We start from the raw sequence: 23,713 nt of genomic DNA, 5'->3' as shown, positions 1-23,713 counted from the left end.
TTTTGAAAACGCGCACGGCGCACATCGCATTCGCGGCTCGCCTCTCGTCTCTCGCCTGCGCATCGCGCATGCATCCGCTCACTTGTCAAAACGTAGCGAGCCACAGCACTACCACGAGTCTCAAAAAACTTTGTTTGCATCGTGCCCACTGTGTTTCAACACTTATCCACCATCAATAATCATCCAGTGAAGATTACTACACAATAAAACAGTGAAACAACCACCTAAACATATCGATTTACAGTGAAAAACTGAAATTTCCACGAACAATTTGAATTCCGTGCTTTGTGTCGGTGAATACGTACGCATCCAGTCTACCTGTGTGCGCTCCGGTGATTAAGCGCTTTTCCCAGTGCATAAATACACAAATATCCCCTTGGTAAACCAGTGTATAAACTATTACAATGTCCTACTAGGACTACAAACACTTGCCGAGGCAGCAATGTGTCGCAAAAGGACTTTGCCGATGCAAAACAAGTGCAGCTGCAGTGCTGATTTCTAGGTTAACTTTCAACACAACAAACAAACTTTTTCTTTAAAAACAACGAAAACAATCACAATGATTAGCCTTAAAAAGGTGTATAAAGATGAACTATTGCAGCTGGCGTTGATTCTCAGCTTGCTACGTTCTCATCCCGATGTTAACTATGAAAACGACTTGTTTAACACAGTCAATCAACTGGATTTGGACAATGGCACTAGCTGGAGATCCATGGGTGGTACACTGATAAGAAACCATTATGTCCATCCGAAAAGTCTGGACTCCTCACTGATGAATTACGAGGCCGAAGTGTTTGCTGATCTTAACTCTCTGGGAAGGTACAATAGAGAAGGAAATATTCAACACAACCGGAATATTACTGCTTACTTACTGGATCATATTCGAGGAGAAGCCGGAGATACTATCCCGGAACAACCTGTGCAAGATGTGCAAGCACCAGACGTTCCTGAATTGAATGAGGAGGTTTTGGGTGATATAGAGAATTCGGCTGATAATATTCAACTGAGTCAAGAGGTGAGTGAATGGCATTTTCAAGCATAACGGTTGATTGGCAATTGTTGATCGTCAATCATAAATAATTGCAGTTGTGCAGGATGCAAACACAGGATATTTATGCATCTTTTGTTTCTTGTTTTGATTATTATTTACGGCTTGGGTTTAACTCGAAAAATAAGTTTGCTTGGTTTAGTGGCGATTGTTTTGATGAGGTCAAGTAGTTTTTGGTAATTTTTGACATGGTGTGATGAGTGAGCAGGATTATTACGCATTGTACAATGTGCAACGTTATCGCACTCACGTTGTTTAGAAATTGAGAAAACGCTGAGTAATTTATTTGCCGGCATGTCAATGAGGTTTACTTTTAATCAAGTAATATTTGCGGGTATTATTGTTGATGGTTTATTAAGCGTTATGGGCTTTAGGAAGTCGGGGTGGATAAGTTACGAATGGGTCATGTTAATATTTTATTTAATTGAAAAAGTACGCCTAGGTTTATTGATTTTATTGAACGTTGCGGGACAAATACAAGAAGAAAATAGTACGGAACAGTAAGAGAGATACAGTAAAAGTTTCGTTAGTTTTTTTGTTTATTTATGCATAAAATGACAAAAAAACACGCTAACAATATATTTTAACAAGTTTTTCTTTTTCTTTCATAATTTTTACTTGCTTTTTACATGTTTTTTACTCATCTGCCTATAAAGTATGCTTCTAAAAGTTTAATATTTTTCTAAAATTGAAATTTTCATCGAAAAATTATGTAAACTGATTAATTTACCATTTTATAACTGTCTACTCATCACCGGCCATAGATAAGTGGATTGTTTGAAGTAGTAAAATGATAAATAATCGATTGTTTCGTTTCCTGACGACCTTGTAACGTTTCAATCGTCGCCGATTGAAGAGTGCCACTTTTCCCAACGCTATAATTGCACGCGATAATTATAGGTCAAACAGAACGCAAGAAATGACTTCTCTGCAGTGCAAACAAAATAAAAATAAACAAATATTTTGGGGTGTAATTATGTATTTTTACACGGCGCATATTTTTAGCGCAGACCCGCTATCTTTATTTGGCGTTTCGTCGTATATATTTGCATTTTACGTGCGTTTTTTTATTCTGCCTGCATTTGCATGCAGATACACAGGTACACTACGTGTAGATATTTGATGTTTGGTGTTTGATAACGAACGCTGTGTCGAAATAAGAGATATGAGTGTTTTTTTTTTGTCGTTGGGTTAGAAATCAGTTTTCTAATGTTGCTGATGTTGCAGCGTTTCGAATTACGTGATGTTTTATTTCTATGTTTTGTCTTGTCTGCGGTGATCGTTCGTCATTCCAAAATAAGACATCGGTAGCCTCATTAAATTCGCATTGCATTCGCGTGCGTAAAAGGCGCGCATGATTATAATTTACATTACACTGCATCAGATCAGAGAGTGGCTGCAATGTCGCGTTTATTTATCGAAGGCGTGCGTTTTTTTCGCGTGTAACAAAAAGGTGGATATTATTGTACACATGATGCACAACTCATTTTGGTCGTATGCTGTGTGTGTATCCTTGCCCTGATTGCAATTTTAGCTTCTTTGCCGCTTTAAGTCATTCATCAAACATTACTGTTTTATGTTTGAGTTTGCGTGCGTGTTTTCTTTGTGAAAATTTACTTTAAATGACAGTGTGATTGCAAATAGCAAATTGATGGTCTGGTGAATTTCTCTTCTTGAAGTGTATAGTTATGAGGACATTACGTGAATACCATTAGAGATAAATTTGAAATTCTTTTAGAATTTCATTCAGGATTAAATTCCACATCCAATGATTCAAAATTTCTATTAATTACATTATTTCATCAATAGTTATTAATAATTAAAGTTGAATTTAGTATAAAATCAATATAAATTTGCCTGTAACTTCTGTTTGATTGCAGCTATCAAAAAACTCTTTTTATGGTTAAATAAAGAATTTAATCATGAATTAAAATCAAAAGAAAGTAGGAATATGACTCAATTCGTTTTGGAGTAATTCATTAAAAACTATAAATTTTGAAGTATTTTCTTTCGTGCGCTGTGATTATATGAATCTTGTTTAGTTTTCGACATTTTCGTACTCATGTAGGTTAAGTACGCGTTGTCCGCACCGTTGATTTGGTAATTAATGGAAACGCACGAAGTGCGATGTACGCGTAAGAACAACGACCGACTTTTCGGTGGTCGAGCATCAAAACTGAAGCCGGTTACCGGTAGCCGGTGTAGTATTTATTTGCATTCGTTTATTATCGCTTTATTATTATTATTTCGATGCGGTCGTTTCGAAAATTCGAAATCTGTATGCATAATAAATCGTGTGTTCTGGCGTGTTAAAAATTAGCGCAGGTTCATGGCTTTATTCATATGGCACAACATTATTAAATTTCATTAAATTTAAATCAAGAAGTTATTTTTAAATTGAAATTTATTTAGTAAGGGCTTGAAATTCTGAAATTAAATATATTTGAAATATTATTCTTTAGTTTATGCTTAGATGGCGCGAAGATGCACTTATTTGCAATAAATTGTTTTGGTTTGTTGCAAAGTATTTTTTCTCAGTAGTAGTGAGTACAGTCGTATCCGTGTAAAATCACGCGATTTTGTGAAGGCGATAAGAGTGTTTACCTCGAATTAAATTTTGTTTCACACGCTGCATTCTTTCTGATAACGAATAAAACGTGGATTTTACAATTTTATTGAGGAGTTTGGTAAATATTCCTAATAATTCTATAAATATTCATTTTTTTATATATATAATTATTAAATTTGATTTATAAAAACGATTATAAAGCATAAAAAATATCTAAATACTTATTAATTTCTATTTTATATTTTTATTACACCAATTAATTATTAATTCTAATGCAATAAAATATATCGTATTATTTTTTATCAATTTTGATAAATAAAAGAGAAGAATAGATTAAGAACATTAATTTCATAACAAATTATTAACCATATATTTATCTACATATATTGAGTACAATGTTCCTCTGTTATCGTTGGTCTAGGTCACGCGAAAATTAATTCGTTCTTAATTTTATTAAAATCACCATAATATGTGATTCAATTCACTATTTGTTCTTTTTACGAATCGAAGGTCATCCCGTTGCCTTGTCTCTTGTCTTTTGCAGTGTCTCTTGACAACACAATATAAAAACATGATTCACAACAACAGCTGTTTGCAGTCGGCTGATTTTTTAGCGGTAGCTAATAAAAATAAATCGATTATAACAACGTACACCTTCACAATTCAGTCTAGATACATTCGACAAAAAAATAAAATAAAATAAAATAAAAACAAAAGTGATATCTTTATCTGTAAATGCATAATCTGTTAGTCGCTAAGTGTCTAGAGAAGCTAGACTAGACAGTGTTTTACATCAACATGCATAAATTTAAGGGCCAGGTTAAAACGGTGTGTTTATTTAAGCGTCGAATTTTAATAGATAACATGTGTGAATATTTTCGGCAGTTGCACACGTAAATAGGTACATACAAATGCACGTAGCTGTGGCGACCTTCACGCTGCTTGCGCTTGAAAATTTCGGGTTCTATTCGAAACGAATGACCCAACTTATGGTGTTATTCTGAGCAGCACCCGAAGTGCCGTACTGTCGAACGAAGGCAAATTGCAATTCTGAGTGCCCAACGGAGGTCTTTTGGAGGGTTCGGGTCGCCTCAATTTTTCGAGCAGCTTGAGGGTGCCGATAGCCTTCGTAACATGTTGTACGCATGCGCTGCTCTCTTGGCGCGGGTGAAACTGCCTTACCGCAGCTCTTCGTTCTCACTCACAACCGCACTCGGTCGTCTGCTGTCTCAGTCTGCCTATTCATCGAAATTGGTAAGTGGAATATTTTGCCGAGCCGTGTGCTCAGCAGATGTGAAAAAAGATGAAGATGACAAAGAATTGCACGCATCGAGTGTATCTGTATTTTTCAAATGCAAAATTCCACGTTTTCAAGCAAAAATTTCAAATTAAAAAAAAAACTCCTAAAAACAATAAATTTGAGATAAATATTTTGTCAATTTTTCACAAGTATTTGCTGATAATGAGCCAAATACGTAGCATATACAAGATTATTTATATTTTATGATTGTGTTTCTTCAAAAGTAATTTAAAAATCAAAACAATGAACAATAACAACTTTTGATTGCGACTTTTCAAACGTCAGTATTGAACCGAAATAGAAATAATAAGTATTAACACATATTTGTTGCTTATTTGAATAATTGAAGAACCCATACATTTGAAACTCGCGCGCTTTCTGTCAAATTTTAGGGTGCAGCGGGATTGACTTTAGGTAAAGATATAGATGCGCGCTCAGAATACCACTTAAGGCCGATCCATAACTTCGCCGTACGAAGCGTCTTGGAGCTTTCGTACGTTCGTTTGTTAAGTGGTGAACACAGAATCGCACCATTAATAACGTCTACGCGAAGCAATTAACAACAAGACAATGAGCGTACAGAATAAGTGGAAGTATTTTGGGTGTATCGAAATAAAAAAGAAAATAAAATAAAAGACTATTAAACGTTTAAATTCGGCAAATGTCTCAAAACTTTCAAACGTTTATAAATTTCCATTCAATTATAGGTTTTTATTACTCTTTATTTGTTTACGATGTGAATAAATGCCGATTTTAAGTTTAAGTATTACCTTAGTGAATGTTGTTGAATCATCAGCCTGTCGGCATGGTAGGAAATGATAAGTAAAGTCGCGCGATGGATTCGAACATGCTAGAACGTTATTTATACGATGGTGCAATAGTCGCGGCGTGTGTCGAAACAGCGCAAACAAAACGCAAAGTGAAATATTAAATCATTTCTGTGCAAATAGCAACATATTTAATATGACCTTTATTTTATAATAATAATTAAATTGTTTTTTGTCAAAAATATTTTATCCTGTATAAAATAACGTCTGTGTTTGTGTATTTTGCGTTTTATTACATTGTGGAGGTATTATTAAAATGAGTGTCGTCAGGCGGGGTCTTTGTCAGATTTATTCTTGTACGAACAGTAGAATAATGAAAATTATACTTATTCGCAAACGCGTGAGATATTCACTTGGAGATACTTCAATTGCGCAAATAGAAAAGCGTCTTTATCTTGTTTAAATATATCTCGGCGCGTGAAAATATTGTGAAAGCGAAATTTCGTTGAATTTTTTTTACGTTTTTGGTATAAATCGATGCCAAGTTGGTTTCTTGGCCCGCACAATTTAAATATCCTCGCGACGCACTTGTGTTTTGTTCGCTACGCTTTTTTGGGTGTCGGTTAGCGCCGGGCCGCAGCCGCCGCCACCACCGCCGCCGCCGTCTGCTGCAACCTGCGTCGCAGTATCGAGATCATCAACCTAAAATCACCGCCGACCTTATGCCCACACCATGTCTGCGCATCCAGCGTCGAAATTCGCTTTCAAACAATGCATTTATCAAAATTTTGTTTTTTATGACTTACAAGCTTTAGTCAATATATATTTACATTCGGAAAATACATTATAAACATATCAGGATTAAATTTCATAACAAATAGGGTAAAAATTTGATTTATACGATTACCACATTAAATGTTACTATTAATTAAAATTGAATTTTGTATAAAGTTGACGCAAATTTGTGTGTAACTTTTATTTGACAACAGTTATCAGAAAAATCTTTTCAAATATAAAAAAAATAATTTAATTCTGCATTAAAATCTAAAGAAAGATTTAAAATAAATTAATTAGTTTAGGAGTAATCAATTAAAAACTAAATATTTTTTGGTATTATTATGCACACAAAACAAAAAACAAAAAATGTTTTTTATGACTCACAAACGCATCACATACAAGTTAATATTTGGAAAATACATAAAAACACGCCAAAATTTAAAACTAACGAAAGATTTGATTGAATATTTTTATACGAAATGTTTTAAAACATTTCACTTGCCAAAATGTAAAATTTAAGGTTTAAATTGAAAGCACATTAGGACTATTTATAAACCAGACGTTTTTTTTTTGAAAATGTATATAATTCGGCAAACGTTTACGTGATCTTGAACTTGTCTTACAAAGTCTTGGCCTAGGCCTAGAACAAGCGCATGAAAACAAAGTGCAAGTGAAGGTGTTTTATTTTCGGTTGCTTCAGACGCGAAACGTTCGCGTAGGTCAGGTCAGGCGGGCGATATTTTTATCGTCAAAGTAGATACGTATAGCGAATTTCAATATACACATATTAAAGTTAGTGAAACGTGTGAAAAAAATAGGAATTTGTTTACGTTTCTATTCAACGCGCAGGCAAATAGCCGCAAAACACGTCCGTTTATCATTTCTGGCATGTTTTCATTCATTTCGCATACGAATTCAAAATATTTAGGCATAAATTAAACGTTGTGTTCAAATTTTAGTTTGTTTATGTTGAAAAAACAGAAATTTTCAAAAGTTTAGCGCGTTTTCCTGCCTTTTCATACATACAGCGCCACGTAGCGGTGAAGTATGGCAAGAATAGTAGCATCAGCTGTTGTGGTCGAGTTTGTCGTTGAGAGATGGCGCTGCATGTACGACTCGAAGTAAAAATTTCCGATTAGAAACTTGTTGATTCCGTATCATTTCGTCGTGGAGAATTACTACGTCAGACTACGCAACATGAATTTATTGCGTGCTAAATAATAACTTTCCTAGTTATCTAACACTTGTCCTAACATTTAAAAATGTATTGACCTTGTTCATAACATACCTATGTATGTGATGAATTTTATTTTATTATTGCGCAATAATTTTTTATTAAAAACAAAATACTTTTCATTTCTAAAGTTTGTAATCAAACGAAATCAAGTCAACTCGTTTTTAATTTTAATGGAAGGCCGACAGACAGACCACGTGAAATTTACACACATTAACATGAAAGTCAAGGATATATCGGCTGGTAATCACGGCATAATCAAACCTATCCATTCGCTGCGTGTTGTTTGTTGTCGACGACGGCGCTAGACTCGTGTGTGTGTGTGTGCTGAGCTTGCTTGCACGTCGCTTGGTTATCACTCGAATGCGACAAACGCGAGCAATTCGAATTCGAATGTAAAATACGTCAGGCAAGTGACTAGCCGCCGCTCATTGCGCCTCCGAATTATGCGACCGCGCGCGTTGTTATCGCCAGTCGGTTGTCCGAGTCCGTGTGCGGAGTGTGCTGTTGTATCAATTGTTGCTGTCGGCTATTCCGCTCGTTTGCGAATGACGCACTAACATCGCCAACTCGTACTGGATCCACTAAGTTGTGTTGCATTGCGTTGCGCGTTTGACTTTTTCCACATACATTAGTGACATTCTAATCGCGTTGGAACGCGCTCGGTACGCGGTTATTTTCCGGGTGATTTTTTGATTAAAATTGCTTTATTTTGGATTATGCCGATTTGATATATCAAAACAAAACATAATGGTGAGTTCATGTTGTTTTTTTCAATTCAAGTTTTAAACTTGTTATCTATCCTATTAGTACTTAACTCTATCGAACAATTTAATTTGGAAGTTATGGACGCCATGTTGGTTGTGTAGTTTGCTCTTGTCTTATCTTTATAAGTGGTTATCATTCATAAATCTCATGCTCTATACTTTACATAATTATCTATTTTATTTCCAGGATTTGTAAATTGCAAAATTTGTCGGCTTGTCTAAGAAAAATACTATAATAGCATCATATTAATAGATGTTATCTTTTGTTATCATGCGCCTTAAATGACGTTTATTTTGCAGCCTTGATCTATTTCTTTATGCTGTTATATCTAAATTTTAATTTTTGCAATGTTCACTATTTTAATTATCTGTTATTGCTTTGCAATTATTTTATTTGCATAATTTAGTAATTACATTGATTTTGGTTCGGCTATGATTGCATATTCATCAATGTCAATGTTAAAACTGCTAACATAATGATAAAAGTTGTTTAAAATGCTTTTTTGCTATTTTTTGATAATAATAATTTTCAAATGCAAAACTTCGGAATATTATCGCACTTTCATAGAAAAAAAAAACAGTTATCAATAGAACGTGTTAGTTTTGTTAGTAAATATTTTTTGGGGTTTTTTTGCTAATAATTAAACCTGTCGTAAAACTAAAAATGCATTAAAATAGATTATCTTGGTATGATAGTTACTTATCAATGATTTACGAATTGTTGGCATTGTAAAAATGTCATACTTACTTTGTATTATACATATTTTTGCTTTAACGTTTATTGTTTAATAATTAACTGAAAAAAAATTATATTAAACGTTATCACATATTTATTTAACTCTCGACGGAGATAAGTATTTTCATGTTATTTAAAAAATTACATACTTGAATTTGGCAAAAGTATTCAACTCAACTGATAACAAACCGGAGATTATTTGTTTATTTATTTATAGAGCGAATTAAACGAGTCTACTGACGGAGATTGCATTTTATCTTATGTAATCATTCACAGGCGGTATTTTTATTTGATATCTAAATCAGTGAGTGGAAAGAAAAAAACAATAATTTAGAAACTTTTCGGTGGTATTTAATGTGATGTAGCGGTGTAATTATTGCCGGTATACGGACATGAATCACATCATCATAACGTCTAATTGTATCTATGTACTCATATAAAGATCTGGTATTAACAAGGATCTGTTTGTACCCATGGCGAAAAATTAAAAAATGTATAGATAAAAACAACTCGTAGATGATGTTTAAGTACAAGTGTAGTTGTGTTGAATGTTGAGTATTTGCTTTTGCTCATGCTCATCAAATCGCGGCTATTATTCACTCGCACGCGAACGTCGAGTGAACTCGACAAATATTGATTCGCATGATGGCATAATCATATCGTAATAAAACACGTTTGCTGCGAGAGCGGTTATGATTATGAATATTTAATATTTTTAAATAAATTCACAGCATCTTATTAAATGTGGGTCAAGCAAGGAAAAATTAATTTATAAGATGTGGTATGAACTTGAAAATATTAACATGTAATAAATAACTCGGTTGGTAGGTATTTTTACGCGAGAATTTGCTAATAAAGCTATACGATTGTGTTGAGAGCATTTAGAAATCGAATATAGTCGTAGGTATATCTGTCGTTTTCGAGACGAATGTGGTCATAGTGACTCAACTTCCCACTTCTTGAATGGCCAGTCTAGTAATTCTCGTAATTCTAGAATGTTGAGCGTAAACAACAAGTGTGTGTTGTGATGTTTTTTGCTGGTAGTAAATTGTGACTTGATAGAAGTGTAAAACTGGATTTTATCGCGCTTTATACTTGAATATAGTGCGGAGAGTCATTTGTAGATGTCGCAACAGTCTTCATTTAAGCTTAAAAGTACTTGCGATGTTTAGAATAACAAGAAAATAAAATTTCTTTTCTAAGTTTTTGTTTTTTTGTTATTGTCAAACATAAAAATTATAAAACAATAGGGAAATTCCACTTGTCTGATTGTATGATCGAGATAACCGTAAGCGTGATATCACTAAATGGCATCGAACTCGAGTGTACTGCTTCTACTTACCATAAGTAACTTAGCTGAACTTAAAATCATGATCATCGATGCGCTCCTGCCGGATTTTCGATGTCCGATCGAAGATATGATGGATACGAATGTTGACTAACAAACTACACTCCGGCGCACAGGTGGTATTACGTCTCCGAAATACTCCGTGCTTCTAACGTATTTGATCTCGGCCGTCGTTGTACCAACGCGGTGGTCTTGTCTCATTCGCATTCTGTGCGAGCGACGCGCCGCTGCGATATGTCCCAACACCCATTTGTCATCCGCATCATCCGCACACGATGCAGACAAACTTGAAAGTTGAGACAGTTCGACAGTCGGTGGAATAAGGCGAGATCTGTTGAAAAAGTCATTTGTCAAACGGATTGCGATTGTCTCCTCCCGCGCGCTGCACAACGTTAATAATCTTCCGACCGCATTGTTGGGCCACAAAGGGCTCACAGGTTTAAACTTTCGGATGGCACCAGTACTACCATAAAATGTTATTATTGCTAGGAAAGTTACATTGCGGTCGAGGAAAAGGGTTTTGTTGCGGTTTTTGACCTGGTACTACAAGTAATTATCGACTTTGTGGAAATACTAGGCCTAGGCATTTATACAAACAGAAAGTGATAAATGATTATCGCTAATTGTCTTCTCTTTTTTTTTTCTTTCTGAAATTTTCTTGAGGCATGTAGAAAATAAAAAAATAGTTTATCCGAAGAGAGCGGCCACTGATTGGCCGGCATTGATTATGTCGGCGGTGCTTTTGTACGCCGCTGTGGTCACGGCTCATTTCTTCAGCGCGGCGAGCGTCTGGTGACTGGTGACCCCGGCCGTACATGGCGAAGATGATGCCCTGTACCCTCCTCGCGTTCATTTTTAATCGACCCACGACGTACAAAAAACAACGCAACAAAACATGCCGTGCCTTCAAGAGCAGCATCGATCGAAAAGCACTTCGTATTGCGTTTACTTCTTCTTCTCCTTCATCATCACTTCTTCCTCTTATAGGTACATCTCTATGGGTTGGAAACAAAGAAGGGAGAAGGCAGAGAGTTGCAGGGCATGATGGCGAACTGCACGAGCCGAACTAATGAAAGATTGTTAATGGAGCATCAGGGGGCCTCGAGAACGACTCTCAGCCACGCAGTGAAGAAACCCACGGCGGCCATATTGAATGCGCGGGGCGGGCGCGCACACGCGCTTTTTTCCTCGCCGATCCATTTTTATATTGCGCCGGAATCATTTTTCATCCGCGCTTTCTTATTAATATTAATGCTTTTCGACTCGGCGCGACCGCATGTTGACGTGGAGAATATCTGATAAGGTGGGATGGCTTGTAATTGCTTTACGGATACAACCCCGTCTAGCAATGCTGCATTTAATTTTAATTCCAGCTGATAAACGGTGGAAATTGGCGTGAAAAATGTATAATACTCAATAATATGCGCATTGAGTATTGATTAACTCAAAAAAATGTCATATCTCCGAGTTTATGATAGCAGGTAATGAGTCATTTACATTCTTGATATGATTATTACGTGTGGAGAGTAAATTAAGTACCAAAATACTTATATTTTTTACACAGACGATTTAATCAATTGATTAGTATTCAAGTGTGGAATTATCGGCGTTGGCATTGATAAGCAAGAGTACTATCACATAGCTAGTAGGTAATTTATAAAAATCTATAATATTTTTGATGTTGCGTTTACATTAAGTTTTTGTTGCAATTTTTGCGTTTTTCTCTCTTCCGTCTCTTGGGAAAAAGCTCTACCTATGTTGGTCGTGAGCTTTTTGTTCGTTGGCTCTGGCTCGAAGCTTCGATTCGATTTCTTTTGCTCGGCGGCGCGTCGTCGCTATAGGTGCATGCACACACCGTGTGCGTCTCCATGCATCAATCGTTTCGGTGACATGATAAATGATTCTCGCGTAATGGGAATATCTGAGCGGCGGCACCAGCGAAACAGGCGAACGGAACGAAAATGGAATGGAAACGAGCGGAGCGCAACTCGCCTTTCGCATTTTTCTCTTTGGGAAACAAAGAAGAGTAAGAAAAACACCCGCCGACCAATCAGAAGTAATTTATGTACTTATCAGAGCTGATTTTAAAGAAGAGAAAAAATCATTTTATTTTCGTTACCATTGAATTTTTGAGCTTGTAAATTGTATTTAAATAATTAATAATCTCGGCGGAGGTTGTCTGGCGCGTCGAATCGTGAGCGATAAGCTAATTAAAGGCCCAATTTGGGTCATCAAATTGGCAATATCGCACGGTTGTGATATGGACTTGGGTGCTCGCCGTTATCGATAAGCGAGTGATTGCGTTTTGTTCATTATCGACGCGAATAACGCGATTGTCCTCAGTCGGTTTTTAAGTGTGTCGCGTCGCGTTATGCCAATTTAGTGTTGCCAGAGGCTCGCGCAATCGGATAGTCAATTAATTAAAACAATTTAAACATGGATACAATTGCCGTAGCAAAACAAGCGGTAAGATTTATTTCATTAAAATATTATCAGTAATAGGCGCAGAGCGTTTGTGTAGGGCGATAGTTATAGTTTTAGTTGATTACTCAAAAATAATTTCGGTGTTATTTATTACTTGTGTTGAAGTTTATTCGATGTTTTATAATATGTGAAAAGATTTTGGTGATTAAGTTATTGCATGAAAAGTTACTAAGATTTAATTTGATTTATGTCCAAAATCTTATCGTTTAAATTAAGTTGTAACCATTGATTAAAAATTGCTAGCAATAAAATTTAATAATAGTAAAGTGCGGAATTTAATTTTTGAATAAGCCATTAATGAAAGTTTGTGGCTTTTTAAGTAATTACTGAATAACTCCAATTTGTCACGTTTAATACGCCACAAGGTATGATTTATAGTTCAATTGTTTTACTTTTTAATTAATAACTTGAGTATTATTGAGTATTTGAGTTCAAGTTATAATTCCTTTGTAAATAAATTCTACATTAAATTCTTCTTAAAACTACGATGATAATTTAATTGTCAAAATTTAGAACAAAACATTATAAACAATTAAAGTTAAATTTTGATACAAAATAGGAAGTTGGTTTAAATTATGCTGTAACTTTTAATAATTTATTAATATCAATATAGTTTTTACATTTATAGGATTAGAATTTAATACTTTATATATTTTTGAAGAAATTATAAAGATAACTTGATTGGTTTTCGAATAATTAATAAATAATATAATCGAAATATAAATTTTATGAGTACCGCGACTCTATTAATTACTTTTGCGATCGATTGACAGCGAAACTAATAAAATAAGCTCAAACTATTAAGATAAATATTTATTTTTGCATCGCAGTGGAAAGCAAGCACTTGTGCCAGTGCCGTTTCGTCTTCATCTGTGCAGTGCTTCAACATCTTCTCTCGACAAAAGACTGTTTGCTTAAGCAACGCTTCTTCGCGCTATTGCTCGATTGTTCATTCGGAGAAGGCTTAACTTGACGCTGTTTACACAACCGAAATATTTAACATTTCGTGTTGAAAGCTATAAAATCGCTAATCAATAAATAATCAATAAATACCAATCAGATATTTTCGTAGGTATTTATAATAAGAGTTATGATGAGTTGCTTATCGCAAACATTTTGATAGTAAAATGTTTAATACCGAACACCATGCCGAGGATTTTTAATCATTTTTCCTTACATTGGTTCGTTGCATGGTAATACAGATTGCATGTCAAGATTATCTCGCCGGCTACGACGTTTACAACTTGGAAACATATTCAAACATGCACGTCCCTTGCATATGTATTATACACACCACATACAGCATATAGCGCAAGAGAATGGATTTTGTAATAATTATTCGTTATTTTAAGCCAACGACGTCGTATCGCGGCGTATCAGCGTATCAGCGCGCGGTAAATTAAACGCTGGACGTGGATACGTACAGCTGTAGAGCTCTCGCATGCATCGATGGATATATTTACAGTGTACATTCACTTATTAATGTTTTTTTTTTTGTTTTTGTTTGGTGCGCCGTGCCGCGTTTTGCTCGAGAACGTCGAGAGGTATTCAACGGCGGCGAGGCGGTGATTATCTAACGATTCTAATAGGAATATTAGATGGAATCGAGCGATTGCTTTCAGAAATTTTAAATTGGCTAATGTGAAGACAATGCCTACCAAAAAAATCTAATTATAATTTTTATTCGGTAAAAAACATTCCGAAAAGTTAATTAGAAACTTTTTGAGGGGGTTTTTGCAAATTAAACGTTAAAAAGTGGGTGGACAAGTGAAATGTATTAACTTTTTAATTGAATATGTAATTATTTATTAAAAATACTTCCGGAAACAAAAAAAATTGTAATTTTTGATTTAATAAATTTAAATTTTCTATTTTTTGCGCGTCATGAACTTGAAGTTTCATAAGAAAAACCTTTTGATTGGCTGTACTTTTTATAACACTATTATTTTTGCGGTTAATAAGTTACTTTCTTGGAACTTTTGGGCGTTGCGAATTTTGATGCTGATTCCGCGAATATTTGCTTTGTTTCTTTTCGAGGGTTTGCCACTTTTTCGCCCACCTGAACCATCGCCTGCGAAATATCTTGTACTACCTCACCGCACCTTTTACTTGCCTCGTTTTTTTCGCTTTGCGGCGGGTTTGGCTGCGGCGTCCCGCGTCGTTTCGAGGCCGCCATCTTGTCGAGCCGCGCGCCGGCAATCGTAATCGCTTGGCCTTTTACATCCACGTCCATGGCACACGGGCGTGCATGTTCGCGCCGCTGCTGCCTTTCTTGTGATGTAGTTTTTGTCGTAATGCACGTTGCTGCACACCCGCGAAGCGGTGCGCCGCACGATATGATATGAATTCAGAATTCATGGCGCGGAGCCGCCAAGCACCAAGCACGAAATGTAATTTTATTCGTATCTACAGGGTGTTGTACCTAGCAAAGACCATATGAAATATTATATAAATGTTTTGTGCGTAGTTTGGAATATTTAAGAGGTTCCTGTAATTGCTGTAGGTGCTGTAGGATACGAAACGGAATTGAATCGAATGGCGTGGCGCGGTGCGGCTTTTGCTCTGCTTGTGGTGCGTTTTGTGGTTCGCGTCTGGTTCTTGCCAGCCAGACGCCGTTATTTTAATGAATCGACGAGCCAACCGCGCCGGCGAACGGTCACGCACGCAGCTGCGCCTAATTTACGATATCAACTGAATTAATTTCGTTTAAACAACGCGCCAACATGGCCGACCAAGAAATGAGACCTGCCCACCAAACTTCCTGTTTCAGTATACCAACTAACCATCATGGAAATTAATTTTTGTTACAGGATATGGATCTAATCAAAGTTTTATGGATGCAAGACGTTGATCTTGGCGTCTCGCTGAATGCGGTTGCTCCCTTGCCGGAAAAACCGGAGAAGGAAACGAACGCCAGTCTCATTCAATCAGCTTCCTCGAGCGTCTCACAAGAAGATGATTTGGAAAAGCTAAAAACCTTGAAAGAGATCAATGAAGGCAGCATTAAGGTATTATTAAACCTCGGGTAATTCTATAACTTGCAGATTTCATTTGTGTGGATTTATATGATTTACAGATCGAGAATGAATCGGACGATCTAAGTCAGGCTGTGGCTGATCCATGGGCTGGTCTCCCGTACACCATCGACACCGAAACAGGTTGGTACTTTATTTAATTTCCGCGTTATTTGCTTTTGATATTGTTGATGCGTGTATCATGAAATTGAAGAGGAAGTTTAGAGCCGAAAAGGAAAGGTTGATTAGTTACGGATTTGCGCGAAGCGAAGTGAGACTCTCTGGGGGATATTGCATCTTGCATTTTGTACACTTTGTACACTTTTATCTATTATATTTCGCCGCGCCGCGCTGGTTTTTGGAGACTGGCTGCCTATTTCATTTCACAATTTCGATTTCCATTTGTCTGCGCGGCGTGTTCGATGAGTAATGATCGCACTGACAGCCGGGAACGTTCGACTATGAGGTGGCGTTTTTCTTTTGAACGCAACCCTTGATGTGTATACCAGCTAGCCATTCGTCGGAACGAGGAAAACGCATCCAAATCTCATCGAGGTTGACATCCCCTCGTTGCCCCATCATCGAATGAGATATGCTGCGATATCTCAATTTCATTTTTTCAATGAAAAATTACGATTATCAAGTGATATCTTCTTAAAAATTAGTTTTCCTGGGTTGCTAAGGGGCGAATCTTGAATATTGAACATTTGTTGTTGGCTTGCTTACCGAAACTTTGACTTTTGGGTGCTGCCGGCCAGTGTCGAGGCCCCTCATGATGATGAAAAGTGTGTAGTCATCATGAATGTTGCTCCAAATCGACTGCATTGCGCACACACGGAGCGAAGACTCTTCACGTTCACGATGAACGATCATTTTATTATTATTATAGAAGCACCTGTCTTAAAATTAACTCGCATCCTGACCGGCGCGAACATTCGATACACGGCTGCGGCTCAGCCATCGGTGGTTTGAAGAATTTTTTAAACATCCGTTTGGAAAAAAATTAAATATTGAAAAGGAAAAAAACGAACGTGAATAACAATAGCAATAATAGGCATCCACATTGTTAAAATTTAATTTGTATCAAGTTTAGTTTGTTTTTTTATGCGTCCGAATTGAAGTTGAAGAGAAAATTAGTTTTTAACAAGTATTTTAACGTCGACGTTTAGGTCTACTATCGGAACATCTCTTTTGGAGGCGCTTGAAAGGAAAATATTCGTTTAATTCTCCTGGAATCTTGTAAAAATCTAAAACGGAAAGTGTTTACCATAAGTGGCCGTTTTGTCCAGCAAAGCATGGTGGGTGTATATGTGCGCCACCGCAAATGCCCACAACACTCAACAAGACACTTTTGCTTGTCTCTTGTCGATTTTGACCCTTCTTTGGAAATTTGTTCCTCTGGTGTTATACAAGTGCCTCCAGTCCAGTCGCGTTCGGCGCATCGCCCATTCCATTATCATTAAGATGTATCTGGATGTTTCATCTTTTTTTTTACCTTTTTAAGTGGATTATCGAGACAAGCCAACGCGTCCACTCTTTGTATCTCATCGCCGAGTGCCGGGGGAATTTATTGTGAACAGGCCCTTGAGAAGTGGTTGACTAGACGAGAGCTGGGTCGAAAAGTCTTCAAAAGTTTTTAACTTTTTGCTTAAAATCATTTTGGCATCAATTTAAAAAGTCTTTATCTTATTTTCTTCTTGGTAAATGCGCATTTTTCCTGTGAGTAATGAACATCGTGAACGATCACGAAGTAAAAATGATTATCAGTGATAAATTGCACGCATCACAACGCGTTACCGATCTCATCCATTTGAGATAATGGAAATGGGATGCAGGAGATAGTTGGAAGAAGAGTGGAGGAGCATTGATATCAACTGTGGTGGTGGTGGTATTGGTATCTTGGATGGTTTTTTGCATAACTCGAACTCAAACTCGAATACTAGTATGCGGTTCGCTGCTCTCGTATACACATAAAAAAGCAACGTACAAAATGGCTGCGTCATTCTTGGATGTAATTATTGCAACGACACGACTGGGGGTCGAGGAATAGAGCGAAGGGACCTAACCCCTCTCGTGTGCTACTTGGCTATCTTTACTTCTGGAGTTGTGTGTTGATAAAGCTTCCTAGCAGGACGAAAGCCACACGCGGCCAGAGGGGTAGTGCAAGGGACGAAAATAAATGTGTCTAGGGTGCGATCCATCCATTTATTTCCAGCGCCCTCCCCTTTTCCTTTCCATTCCTTTCCCGATAACCCTATTTGGATTCCAGTTGCTACGGGTCCGTTGTCCTTTTTCTGCGAGGAACTCCAACGTCGACTTCTGCGAGCAGTTGTGCGTGATATCCGCATCCGCCAGCTTGGAAATAGCTCCCTTTCTCTCTGGCGCCCATTGTTTGCTGCGTTCGCAGCCATATTAGCTACGGGCTGCGTCCTGATTGGCTTCGAGCGCGAGGGCCGCGGTGCGAGCGCCGAAGACGAACGCGAGCTCGAATCGACGCCAGATTGCGAGCGAATCGCGCCTGGCGTATATCGCGACGGTGGACTTCATCCAAGATATTCAATTCTAATAAGGCACGTCGGTAATTTAAATCTGTTTCACGCATAGAGAACGGAATTTCGAGTTGGACTGTTTTATTGTGTTGTTTGGCGAAACAAAGGAATATTTTACACGCATCACAGCAGAGAATGGAGCTACAGGAAAAGGTAATTGTTAGAGAATCAAGTATTGATCTAGTAAACTGCATGTTGAATACAATTTCAATCTTTCTTACATGAAAACTACTCAAATTTTACCTTAAAACGTCAAAAAATGCAAGTTTAAAAGATTATCTTCACATTTTTTTCTAAAAAATGACGAAGGGATCCCTTATAACAATTAATAATCTTACCTTTTCATAACTATAAATTCATATTTCATATTTCTTTGGGTGCGCCCCTTTGGATAACAATTTTCAATAGTTATGATGGTTGCAAAGTTGAAATATGAAATTCTCTCGATGTTTGTCCTCCAAAAGGGCCGGGCTGCAACACGGCGCGCCGCCGGTACGCGACGTGTTCCAGAATCATTAAGTCCACAATGGATTTCACATTCAATATTAATGAATTTCGTTTGTCATATCTCCCCGCGCACGTCCCCGAAAATAATATTCATTGTGTTTGCGCGGGCTGTAAGTTATGATTAATGGTCGTCGCTGGGCCAGCCGCGGGAGCAGCGTCTCTTGGGATTCGAGCATGACCAGAAATTTTTCTCTGTTTCGAATTTTCCTACGTGCAATCGCACAATAAGCGAATAAGCTGCCATACAGCACACCTTTACGGCCAAAAAAATATAAAATAACCAAGTTTTTTAAACAAACTTTAACGCTTGACCAACATAAACTTAAAATAAGTTATCAGTGTGTGATAATTGAAATATTCATTGTGGAAATGTAACAACATCATCGTTGTGATGCGTGTGTGTGGATAGTCGTTGAAGAGGAATTCAAGTGTTGGAGATTAGCGCATTGTGAGTTTCCTTTTACAGCGAAAATTAGGTAACTCATTGAATTTGTTTATTATCCGCTCGCGCGGCCGACACACATAATATCATAATATCACAATTTCGAGACGCGCGAACATCGGCGAAGAACATGCTTAGCAAGAGTGAATTTACACAATTCGAGCATCTTGAATGTAATTGCTGAGCAATGCTGATTCGGGTGGTTTTCACTAGTATATAGTCAACTCTTTAACAATCTCGCGCGTAACTCGACACGGATTTGTGCAACGTGTAAAACGCCTTCAATCAGATGGAATTTACTTCCTGCAGACATGATATCACAACAAAACTTATTGATTTTCAACTTTTTATACTATCGTAAACATCTTACTTCTATTATTGAGTGTGAATTTTGATTTCTTTGATGGATTCCTAAGTATTTACTGTTTTTATTTGCTCTTGGTGTTGAATTGTTGAGATGGATGATGTAGTGTTTGCAAGAGTGCTCGAAGTCGAAGCATCTCGACAAAATGGCGGCCGCTGCGGTTCATGAAGGCAACATCTCAGGCTGCGGAGAAGCGCTGCGTATAGTCTCATCGACCTCGAACCTAACTGTAGCGCATCGCGGCATCGGCGTTCTTTGATTTCGTTGTTTCTTCACTCTTTGTGCTCGGATGCTCGAGCATTACGTTTATTATTGCGTCGCTGGTTCTTCTTCAGAGCTGGCTATGATTGGCTGGGAGCGGTTGCATGCGCCGCGCTGGCGTTGGTCTCATTAATCATTTAAGTCGCTCTAAGTTTCGTTTTATTTAAGTTTGTGGCGACCTTAATTAATTTCTTTATGGTTTCCTTGCCGCGGCCATGATACGCATGCTGCGGCCGCCATCATCTTTGGAGCCCGCATCGTACAATAAAAATTAAAAATTAACTCTCAGCATGTGAGCATCATGCAACAAGCTATTGGCTAGCTCATGAGATTAATAACTAATTATTTTGTAGGACATGTGAGTGCTTACTCATTGTTACCGGTTTTTTCTTGTATTTGAGTGTCACAAATTTAGGAATATGAAAACAGTTTTATGGGTTTTCACTTCTACATTGTCAAACTTTTCATTCTTTGAAGTTCGTTAGGAATATATTTTAAAATTCTAGTTACTTTAAATTTTTTGAGAGAATTGCATTGAATGTGTGCTTTCAGAGTTAAAAACGTTTTTATGTTTATGTTTTTGTGGGAAATCTTTGTTTCGATTTATTTTTCAAATATAAGCACTTACCTATTTTACGAATTGGCGAGAAATAGGAATGGTTGATTTATTCAAAATTTAACTAAGCGTGTTGCATTTCTTGGGTATATTTGAACCTAATCCTTCTTGAAAAACATTGTTTTGGAAAGTTAAAATTTGAATAGATAGAAAAATATTACTAAACAAACTTCAATTTGACTGTAAAATTGAAATCTTCTTTTGGAATATGTAAAAAAAGATGAAAAATCACATTTCTCTTGTTTTTGCTTGTTATTTTCAACATAGCTGCAACAAATTGTTATTTTTTGGTATTCGGTTTTCTAATTGCTTCCAAGATTGATTATTTTAATTCGCTTTTTGATTCCTGTCAATTCTGTTACCGCTTGAAAAAATCCTATTAGATTCTTAATAATAATCGAATGTATCGAATATTGGGGATCATGGAGATCGAGATAATGTAATTATCGAGCCTGCACGACTCGACATGGATTAGCTCGGCTCTCTGCACTCGGCATTACCATTAGATATTTTTTAAATTAGATGCCGGTGGGCCGGGCCCAGCCATCGCAGGTAGAAGGCCGACCGGCCGGACAGGTATGCGAGCGCTCGCGGCCAATAAGCGGCGAGCTCTCTCACGACCCGCAAAGCGGGGAGATCGGCGTCGTTCTTGTGCACCATGATGGGCTTGGCGGGTTCTTCAGTTCCGCTCGCGCCTCGCATTCGTGCTCAGTCAGTGTGATGCTGCTCTTTTTTCGTCTCGTCTCTTTGTGCGCGCTGTGGTGAATTATATATTGGTGACCAATTTGGATTACAATAGGATTTATTAGTGTCGATGGTGCATCTGTGATATACATCGTCTTACAACAGCCAAATTAAGCGATTATATTAGTGATAATAACTTAAAACGTAATCTATGTTAAAATATCTTCTCAATAGAGTGTAACTTAAATGTTGTTTGGTGAATTGCAGGAGAGTATGTGATAAAGAGTGAGTTAGAAGACCCGCTCAACAACACTGACCTCCCTTTTCCGTTCCCGGAGTTCATAGACCACCTTCTGGATGAAGATTCCGACACAACTGTAAGTTATACCTTTATTTGTTTGTATTATTTTATATTTTATTACCTTGTATTGTGTAAAATGATTAGGATGACAACGCGACAAGCAAGGAACTTGAGCTCTTGGTGAAACTCTCCGCGGAGGCTGCGACGATCGCGGCCAGCAACGAGGGGAGCATCTACGACGAGGAGGCAAACGCCACCTCGTCCCTAGCGTCTCCAGCTTCTGACTTGGCTGCAAGTTTTGCGGCGCTTGAAACAGCCGCCTCCGGTTCGGGCACCTCTCCCGGGTCCGCCGAGGCGGAACTCGACCTTCTGCAAGAGATGATGCAGACGTCGCAGTTCCATCACCCGCATCACAGGGCTTTCCAAGTGAGTACACCTATAAATAGATATCTACTTAAATTTATCCAGTTATCACCAGCGTGATTTACCTAGGTAAATTTGTTATCTGAAATCTAGAGCAGAATGCGCGTTTCGAACACGTTGAAATAAAGCTTTGGCGTGTGAGGTGCGCGACACGTGCGTGTGCGCGTTCAAGGCTAATGCGTATTACTCGTCCGCGTGTATATCATGAGTATATTGCTGCAATTGCTCCACATGTATGATGGTACTCGTGTGAATCGCGGGCGATCTGAATGTCGCGATCACGGACATGTCTGAACATCTTCAACTCGTTTTTTGGAGGTGTTTGATTGAAGTCACGGTTAATTTTCATCCTCGATTGGATTAAAGTGCGTTTCAAATAGTTTCTCATTGGATTTTTAGTTTGTTGTATGATGGACTAGAATAGATTTTATGTGAGAAGTGTTTTGCTGTGTGTGTGTGTGTATGTGAGGGGTGAGTTTAGCGGCGTGGCTTGCACCCTCCTTGGAACCAACCAATCGTGGTCGTGCTCGACGCCGTTGCGCAATCGATAGCTGTGCGAGGGTGGTGCCGACGAGGGTTGTGAGTGTGGCAGCGCACGCACTCCATGTTTGTCGGGACGATTGATGCGACGCGTGCGACGCCCGACTCTTGATCTCTTATCATGCTGAAAACTACTTAGGTAAAAGAACCACAAAGATAGTGGCATTTTTAGATTTCAGTCAATAAATCAAATAAATTTTAGTAAAAAAACTTGATTTTCAAAAATAGTATTTGCGAATTGATGTGCTGATAAACATCACTTTATAGTAGTCTGTTCTTTGCTTTTATGACTTTAAAATTGTTTATGTAGACGGTTATAATTACACAATTATTTACTGAGCGTAAAAAAGATTTTAATTAGAAAACCAGTTTACGATATTGATATCTCGCGTGACATTTATTACCTACGCGCGTTTTCCTGGATGATTAACGTGTCCTTGCACTTGCACCAACGAATTGCGACCGCAAATCATATGATTTCGTCCTTGATCAAACTAGTACTTTGGATATTTACTAATTTTTGTCAAAAAAATACAAACACTAATAATTTTTTCGGCAAGTGCCCGGTGATTATTTCGTTTTGTTTTGATTGTACCGATTGTGCAATGCGTCCACGAACGCAGAAAAAAGCGAGTTTCTAATAATTGTTGTTAGCGTTAAACGCTTCAAGGTTCGTGAAGGCCATGCGCAAAATTTCAATTAAAATCACCTCCGTCGAGTTGGGGATTGTTACTTAATAATTTTTCGGGGCTTTATTTGCATGTGACATGCGTTCGCTGTTGGCATCGGTAGTAATTACGAAGCGCAAACGTGTAATTTGCGACATGCTACGGATGCGAACTCTGCTGCTGCCGCAGCAAACACACGTTTTATCATTTTACGATTCGCATGTTTAGTTTGTTTGGTAGTTCGGGCACACGCGTACGTGTGTGGTGCACGCGTCGGACAACATCTCTACCACATAGACATTTTGAAATATCAA

The 23,713-nt window shown here is 37.6% G+C and overlaps 1 protein-coding gene across 4 annotated transcripts in view; it reads left to right on the top strand.

Annotated features, from left to right (window-relative positions):
- The window catches only part of cnc (NFE2 like bZIP transcription factor cap-n-collar), a 28,199-nt gene that overhangs the window by 781 nt on the left and 3,705 nt on the right, over nucleotides 1-23,713 (top strand). Inside the window, exons 1-5 of one of the 4 annotated variants that reach the window (XM_065310393.1) lie at nucleotides 27-1,015; nucleotides 15,841-16,038; nucleotides 16,107-16,188; nucleotides 21,735-21,844; nucleotides 21,913-22,194. In XM_065310393.1, coding sequence (XP_065166465.1) covers nucleotides 560-1,015; nucleotides 15,841-16,038; nucleotides 16,107-16,188; nucleotides 21,735-21,844; nucleotides 21,913-22,194 — 1,128 coding nt within the window. In that variant the 5' untranslated portion in view covers nucleotides 27-559. Of the gene's footprint in view, nucleotides 1-26; nucleotides 1,016-8,147; nucleotides 8,449-12,874; nucleotides 13,013-15,840; nucleotides 16,039-16,106; nucleotides 16,189-21,734; nucleotides 21,845-21,912; nucleotides 22,195-23,713 lie in introns of those variants that run through there. The other 3 variants (XM_065310396.1, XM_065310395.1, XM_065310394.1) reach the window with 3 other exon arrangements.

The sequence above is a fragment of the Atheta coriaria genome, unplaced genomic scaffold, assembly GCF_025399875.1.
Source record: "Atheta coriaria isolate IRGN ID8LTWV9N9 unplaced genomic scaffold, Caltech_Dcor_3.1 hic_scaffold_8_pilon, whole genome shotgun sequence".
Classification (NCBI taxonomy): domain Eukaryota; kingdom Metazoa; phylum Arthropoda; class Insecta; order Coleoptera; family Staphylinidae; genus Dalotia; species Dalotia coriaria.
The sequence above is the reverse complement of the archived record's forward strand: the minus strand, read 5'-3'. Positions and strand labels throughout refer to the sequence as shown.